This window comes from Stenella coeruleoalba (assembly GCF_951394435.1).
Source record: "Stenella coeruleoalba genome assembly, chromosome: 1".
Taxonomy (NCBI): Eukaryota; Metazoa; Chordata; class Mammalia; order Artiodactyla; family Delphinidae; genus Stenella; species Stenella coeruleoalba.
Window position 1 is genome coordinate 160,039,373 of NC_137169.1, and position 8,506 is coordinate 160,047,878.

Consider the following 8,506-nt stretch of genomic DNA (forward strand, 5'->3'; position numbering starts at 1 on the left):
TAATTTAAAAGTTATATCCAGTGGAATTTTTAAATATTAAAAGCATTAACTTAATACATGTTTATGATCAAATGTAAACTATACAGAAATATACAGAGCAGAAAACAGAAGTTCTTCTTTTCCTATCAGTGTTCTCCATAAATAACCACTGTTAACAGTTAGGTGCTTTCTGAACTCTTTACAGATATGTATAGCTTGGTTTGATTCTCATTTTGGTATTACTTTAAAATTTCTTTTAGGTAAAATTTTGGTAAAATACACATAATATTTACTATCTTAACCATCTTGTTTATTTATTTTATTTTTTTTGGCTGTGCTTCACGTCTTGCGGGATCTCAGTTCCCCAACCAGGGAACCTCTGCCCCCTGAAATGGAAGCGTGGAGTCCTTAACACTGGACCGCCAGGGAAGTCCCTATCTTCACCATTTTAAAGTGTACAGCTCAGTAGTGTTAAGTATATTCACATTGTTATGCAACCAATATTTAGAACTTTTTTATCTTGCAAAAAACAAACTGTACCTATTAAACAACAACTTAACCATCCCTCCCTTCAGCCCTTGGATTTGATTTTTTGTTTCTGAGTTTGATTAGGCACCTCATATAAGTGGAATCATACAATATTTGTCTTTTTGTGACTGACTTACTTCACTTAGCATAATGTCCTCAAATTTCATCCATGTTGTAGAATGTGTCAGGATTTCCTTCCTTTCTAAGGCTGAATAACATTGCATGTATATATACCACATTTTGTTTATACATTTAACTGTCGATAGACATTTGGGTTGCTTCCACTATTTTGACTTTTGTAAATAATGCTGCTGTGAATCTTCGAGACCCTGCTTTCAGTTCTTTTGAGTATGTTCTCTGAAGATTTTTGAGTAACCATCATACTGTTTTCCACAGCGGCTTCACCATTTTACTTTCTCATCAACAGTGCATAAAGGTTGCAGTTTCTTCACATCCTTGGCAAAACAACTTCTTTTTTTTTTTTTAAGAGAAGTCTGTGACTTTATTGGCCGAGCAGGCTACTTGAAGGGGGTGAAGCCAGAGGAGTGGCCCCAATGCCAACCTGGCTGTGTAGGTGATTGAGAACTCAGGCTTGATTCCACCTGGTTGAAGGCCTTGACCTTGTAGACGCCCACCATGCTGCCCATCATCTCAGGCAGGATGATGATGTCCTCCAGGTGCATCTTTGCCACCTCAGGTGGCTCCTTGGGCAGTGCCTCCTTCTTGGCCTTGCACTGGCGCTTTAGCAGGGTGTGCTTCCTTGGCAGTCCTGGTTCAGCAGTAGCTGGGTGCTGTACAGCTGTACCAGCTGCTTGTAGGACACGTCCTACAAGGCCTACGCTGCTGTAGGTGAAATTGCCGAAGGTCTGCTGCTTCTGCTCCATTTCTGCCGTCTTGTCGATTCTTCGGAGAGGTAAAACTTCTGTTTTTGATAGCAGTCATCCTGATGGTTGTGAGGTTGTGGTTTTGATTTGTATTTCCATAATGATTAGTGATGTTGAGCATCTTTTCATATGTTATTGGTCATTAGCTTGTCTTCTTTGGAGAAATGTCTATTCAAGTCCTCTGCCTATTTTTAAACAGTTTTTTTTTGTTGTTGTTAATTTGAGGGAATTCTTTACATATTCTGGCTTAAATAAATGATTTGCAAATATTTTCTCCCATTCTATGGTTGCCTTTTCATTCTGTTCATTGTCTTTTGATACACGGAATTTTTTAATTATGATGTAATCCAGTTTATCTGTTTTTGCTTTTGTTGCCTTTTTTTTTTTTTGGCCTTGCTGCAACTTGTGGGATCTTAGTTCCCCGACCAGGGATGGAACCCAGGCCCTTGGCAGAGAAAGTGCAGAGTCCTAACCACTGGACCGCCAGGAATCCCCTGCTGCCTTTTTAGTGTCATAGGTATTTTTATTTATTTCTACACACATACTCTTTGCAGTTCTGCTGTTATAACAAAACTTGCACATAGTTCCATGTTAAACAGCTATGATGTATTCCATTATATATGAGTCTCTCAATTTAAGTAATCACGCCCTATTGATGGGTATTTTAGGCTGTTTCTCATTTTTTACCATTAAAAAAAATTTTGTAATGAACGTCTTCATGCCTGTCTTTGTCCACTTAACATTTTCTGAGATGAATTCTTAGAAGTGGAATTGCTAGATCAAAGGATATACACATTAAAAAAAAATTATATAGGTACTTCTAAATTGCCTTCCAAAGTACATGTGAGAAAATTGTTTTCTTCATACTAGGCAACCGTTAGGCAGCAGCTTTAATGAAACTCACAGGCTTATTGTGAGGATACTATGAAATAATAATTGCCAACATCCTAAGGATGCCAGAATAGAAAAATGGAAAAAATTTGGCCTTTGATGACTTTGGAACCACTGAATTAACTCTGGAACTTCCCTACCACCTAACTTGTTATGTGATAGCAGAAAATTCCTGGTTGGATTACAATTAAAGCATTGTAACTGAGAACAGTGTCAGAATGGGGCCACTTGTCTTCAGTACCTCTTAAACTTGGGATGGGATTAGTTGTTTAATGAAGATTCGTTAAATGCCATAGTTAAGAAAGTTGGCAATTGAAGTGATAATCTTGGACTGTAGGAGGGAATACAAATGAAGTGATGTGACTGATTTTATTCAATAAAACAGTAAACTTCCTCAGTTAGGAAAATAATTCCTGAGAAAGATGATCTTGGATCATCATTCTATGTCCATAAAAATTGCTGTCTCTGGAGTATTAACAGATTAGCCTCATCCCCAGAGCCACCTGAGTTTGTGATGTTTTGCAGGGCTGGGAAATTGCAGAGAGGAACTAGGGAGAATAAATAAATGAGTGCCTCCTTTTGATGGGCTGATACTAAACCAGAGATGGTAGGAGTAGAGTGGGAAAGGGAGGATTTTCCCCAGAAAAGCATCTTTCTTTAGATCCTACACTTGATAAGGTACTCTGTTTGGGAAGTTGTTTTTCACCAGTGCCAGTTTTTATTTGCATGTTATATGTTAGACATAGTGAAGAATATAAAATTTAGTCCCTGGGCTTCCCTGGTGGCACAGTGGTTAAGAATCCGCCTACCAATGCAGGGGACATGAGTTCCAGCCCTGGTCCAGGAAGATCCCACATGCCACAGAGCAACTAAGCCCGTGCGCCCCAACTACTGAGCCTGTGCTCTAGAGCCCGTGCTCCGTAACGAGAGAAGCCACCACAGTGAGAAGCCTGCTCGCAGCAACGAAGACCCAACTCAGCCATAAATAAATAAATAAACTTACTAAAAAAGAAAAAAAGTTTAGTCCTTGTCTTTGGGGAATTGGGAAAGCAGCGAGGTACAGAGGGAAAAATGACCTTGGTAGTCCGCATACTCGGGTTTAAACAGCAACTTTAGAATTATCCAAACCTCTTAACCTCAGTTTCATAGGGCTGGTGGAATAATTTCATGAGATAATACATGTAAAGTACCTATCAGGCCTCGGGAATGCTCAAGAAGTATTATTTGTCTCGTTACAAATGAGGATAGATCTGTCGTTTAAAAGATTTATTTAGGAATGTGTGGGGAAAAGGTAAACTTGTTCCCCATAGAACGAGACAGATCACAACTTCGGGAATCTGTTTTGTTTTTCATGGTTCAGTTTACTGAGGCATAATTTACAGATACTGAAAGTCACACTTCACACGTGTGCACTTTGATGACATTTGACAAATGTATAGTCATGTAACCTCTGCCACAGTCAAAACATAACATTGATATTTCCATGATCCAAAATGGTTTCCTCAGGCTCTTCACAGCCAATCCACTTCATTCACCCTAGCTCCTTGGCAACTACTGATCTGATTTCTGACTTTACAGTTTTGCCTTTTCCAGAATGTCATATAAGTGGAATCATACAATGTATGGCCTTTTGTGTCTGACTTCCTTCATATAATGCTTTTGAGATTCATACATGTTTCTTGTATCAGTGGTTTTTTCCCTTTTTATTGCTAAGTATTCCATTGTATGGATATACTACAATTTGTTCATCCATTACCTAGTTAATGGACATTTGGGTTTCCAGTTTTTGGCAAGGGAGTGGTGTGACAGTCAAATGATAAGTGTATGTTTAACAAGAGACTGTGAGACTTTTGAAAGTGGCTATACCATTTTGCATTCCCATTAGCAATGTATGTGAGTTCCAGTTGCTCTGCATCCTCACCAGCAATTGGTATTGTCAGATTTTATTTTCTCCATTCTAACAGGTATATAATGGTATCTCATTGTTTTAATTTGCATTTTCCTAATATTGAATAATTGTGAGTACTACAGTCATTCTTTGGTATCCTTGAGGGATTGGTTTCTGGGTGGCTGCCCCCCACCTCCTCCCACAGGATACCAAAATCTGCAGATGCTTAAGTCCCTCATATTAAGTGGCGTAGTATTTGCATATAACTTATGCACATCCTCCCCATATACTTTGTCATCTCTAGATTACTTATAATACCTAATACAATGTAAATAGTTGTAAATACAATGTAAATGCTATGCAAATAGTTTCTGGTGTGGGGGCAAATTCAAGTTTTGCACTTTGAAACTTATGTAATTTTATTTTTCTGAAAATTTTTGTTCTGCAGATGTGGAACCCTCAGATGCAGAGGAGGGCCGACTGTCTTTTCATGTGCTTATTTGCCTTCTGTATCTATGATGAAGTGTCTCTTCAAACCTTTTGCTGTTTTAAAATTTGGGCTGTTTTCCTCTTTTAGTGTTGGAGAGTTCTTTATATATTCTGCACAAAAAATTCCTTATCAGAGAGGGGTTTTACAAATATTTCTTCCCAGTCTGTGGCTATCTTTTCATTTCTCTGCAATGTCTTAACACAAATTTTTCATTTTTTCAATTTTCAAGGTTTTCCTTTATCAAAAAAATTTTTTTTATGGTTTATGCTTTTTGTGTCATAAGGATTCTCTGCCAAACCAACGGTGACAAAGATTTTTCTGGTGCTTTTTTCTAGAGATCTTAGGTGCACCTTTAGATCTATGATGCATTTTGTGTTAATTTTATAATACAGTGTGAGGTATAGATTGAGTTCATTTTTTTGGCAGATGGATGACCAATATTCCAGGACCATTTGTTCAAAAGACTGTCATTTTCCATTGATTTACTTTAGCACCTTTGTTGAAAATCAGTTGACCGTATGTGTGGGTCACTTTTTCGGGGCTCTTTTGTTCCATTGCTCTGTAGGTCTGTATTTTAACCAATACCACATTGACTTCACTATTACAGCTTTATAATAAGCTTTGAAATCAGGTGGTGGGAATCAGCCAGCTTTGTTCTTTTAAAGTAGTTTGTTCCAGGGCCTTAGCTTTTCCATATAGATTTCAGAATCAGCGTGTCGATTTCTACAAAAAAATCTGCTGGGATTTTGGTTGAGATTACTTGATGATGTAAATAGTTTTGGGGAGAATTGACATCTTACTATCATCTTCCATTGATGAACGTGATATCTCTCCACTTATTTAGGTTTTCTTTTATTTCTCTCATCAGTGTTCTGCAGTTTTCAGTATAAAATTCTTGCACACATTTTGTTAGATTTATCCTTTCCTAAATATTTCATGTTTTTGATGCTATTATAAAGTACAGCTGAGTTTTATAAGTTGACCTTGTATCCTGTGACCCTTCTAAACTCAATTATTAATACTAGTCTCTTTTTTGTGGATTGCTTGGGGTTTTCTACATACATGATCATTTTGCCTGCAAATAAAAATGCAAGAAATAAAAATTCAAAGAAAAAGTTTTATTCCTTCCTTTCCAGACTAAGCCTTTTATTTCTTTTTCTTGCCTTTTTTCAATGGCTAGGGCCATTCTAGTATGAGTGGTAGGAGTAGACATCTTTGTCTTGTTCCTGATCTTAGCAAGAAAGTATACCATTAATGAAAAAACATACTATCAAGTACGATACAGTTGTAGGTTTTTGGTACATGTCCCTTTAGTTGGTTAAGTTCCCTCCAAATCTAATTTGCTTAGCGTTTTTTATCATGAATATGTGTTGAATTTTGTCACCACTTTTTTCTGCACCTATTGGGATGATCACATGGTTTTTCTGTTATTGTCTGATAAGGCAAATTGCATTAACTGGTTTTCTCTTTTTTAAAAAATATTTATTTATTTTCGGCTGTGTCAGGTCTTATTTGTGGCACGCGGGATCTTTCGTTGAAGTGCTCAGGCTCTTTGTTGCGGTGCACAGGCTTCTCTCTAGTTGTGATGCGCAGGCTCAGTAGTTGCAGCGTGTGGGCTTAGTTGCCCCGCTGCATGTGGGATCTTAGTTCCCCGACCAAGGATTGAACCTGAGTCCCCCGCACTGGAAGGCAGATTTTTAACCGCTGGACCACCAGGGAAGTTCCTGCATTAACTGGTTTTCAATGTTGAACTAACCTTGCATTTCCGAGATAAACACCACTTAGTCATGGTGTATTATCTATTTTATATATTGTTAAATTCAGTTTGCTTATTTGTTTAAGGTTTTTTGTGTCTGTGCTTATGAGGGATGTTGATCTGTAGTTTTTTGTGGTGTTTTTATCTGGTTTTAGTATCAGGGTAATAGTTTCAAAAAGTTGGGAAGTGTTTCCTCATCTTTTATTTTCTGGAAGAGTTGTATGGGATTCATATCATTACGTCCTTAAATGTTTGGTATATTTTTGCCTATGAAGCCACCTGAGTTGGAAGTTTTCTGTAACTGTGCCCCCTTGGAAATCTTTATCATGTGACCTATCCTAAGGAATTTACAGACTTGCTTAGGGCACTCTTACACATATAATCAACAGAGAAAATAGTACAAGGCACTATATAAATACTAAAGATTAACTGGCATAATAAAAAAGAACAAAATAATGCCATTTGCAGTGACATGGATGGACCTAGAGATTGTCATATTGAGTGAAGTAAGTCAGACAAAGACAATATGACAATGACAATATGACAGTGATATCCTATAACATATGATACTGCTTATATGTGGCATCTAAAAAAATTCTACAAATGAACCTATTTACAAAACAAACTGAGTCACAGATGTAGAAAACAAACTTACGGTTTCCAAGGGGGAAAGGGGAGGGAGGGATAAATTCGGAGATTGGGATTGACATATACACACTACTATGTATCAAATAGATAACTAATAAGAACCTACTGTATAGCGTAGGGAACTCTATTCAATGCTCTGTAATGACCTATATGGGAATAGAATCTAAAAAAGAGTGGATATATGTACTGATATATGTATAACTGACATACTTTGCTGTACAGCAGAAACTAACAGCATTGTAAATCAACTATACTCCAATAAAGAAAAAAAGATTCACTGGCATAAATGCGGAGGGTGGTCTGGGGCACACCATGAAAAAGAAAGACATCATCTGTGTAATGGAAGTTGAAGTCCTTAGCCTGACTTTCAATGCTTTCTACAGTCTATCTATCTCTCAGGACTTCGCCTTATCCCCCAGGACTCCTAGGACGCCTCTGTATTCAAAACCAATAACTCATTGTCCCCTAAGTTCACCTATCTCTACAGCTTGTTTTTGTGATAGAAGGTTTTTTACTACTAATTCAATTACTTTAATAGATCTAGGACTATTCAGGTTATCTACATTTATTGAGTGAGTTTTGAGAGGAAACTTTATAAAGGAATTTGTCCATTTTATGTGAACTATCAAACTGGCATAAAGTTGTTCCTAATGTTTCTTAGTTTATTTTAATGCCTGTATGATCAGTAGAGATACCTTTTCTTTAATTCCTAATATTGGTATGATCAATAGAGATACCTTTTCTTTAATTCCTAATATTGGTAATTTGTGTCAAAGTTTTTTCCTTGGTCAGAAATTTATCATTTTTATTGAACTTCTTAAAGAAACAGGTTTTCATTTCATTAATCTGTAATGTTTTACTATTTTCAATTTCATCAATTTCTGTTTTTTATTTTCTTTTGTCTGCTTGCTTTTGGGTTTAATTTGATATTTTCTAGTTTTTTAAGGTGGAAGTTTAGATTATTAATATAAAAATATTGGTTACTTTTCTTTTTTTTTTTTTTTTTTGCGGTACGCGGGCCTCTCACTGTTGTGGCCTCTCCCGTTGCGGAGCACAGGCTCCAGACACGCGGGCTCAGCAGCCATGGCTTACGGGCCCAGCTGCTCTGCAGCATGTGGGATCTTCCCAGACTCGGGCATGTCCCCTGCATTGGCAGGCGGACTCTCAACCACTGAGCCACCAGGGAAGCCCGGTTACATTTTTAATATAAGCATTTCATCATGTCTCAGAAATTTTGATATATTGCATTTTTATTAAGCTCAAAATCTTTTCAGTTTCCTTTTTAAATTCCTCTTTGATACATGAGTTACTTAGAAGTGTGTTGTTCAATTTCCAAATATTTGGGGATTTTCCAGTTATTTTTCTGTTATTGATTTCTAGTGTACTTCTGTGTGTACAGATAATACACTTTATATGATTTTAGTTATTTTAAGTTTGTTAAG

At 37.0% G+C, this 8,506-nt stretch overlaps 1 protein-coding gene across 1 annotated transcript; it reads right to left on the reverse strand.

Annotated features, from left to right (window-relative positions):
* Nucleotides 1-1,025: 1,025 nt before the first annotated feature.
* LOC307177354 (small ribosomal subunit protein uS19-like) lies at nucleotides 1,026-1,391 on the reverse strand (the record flags this gene model as incomplete). Its single annotated transcript, XM_079904474.1, has 1 exon — nucleotides 1,026-1,391. The coding sequence occupies one exon, from the start codon at nucleotides 1,389-1,391 to the stop codon at nucleotides 1,026-1,028; it is 366 nt and encodes a 121-aa protein (XP_079760600.1).
* Nucleotides 1,392-8,506: the final 7,115 nt, after the last annotated feature.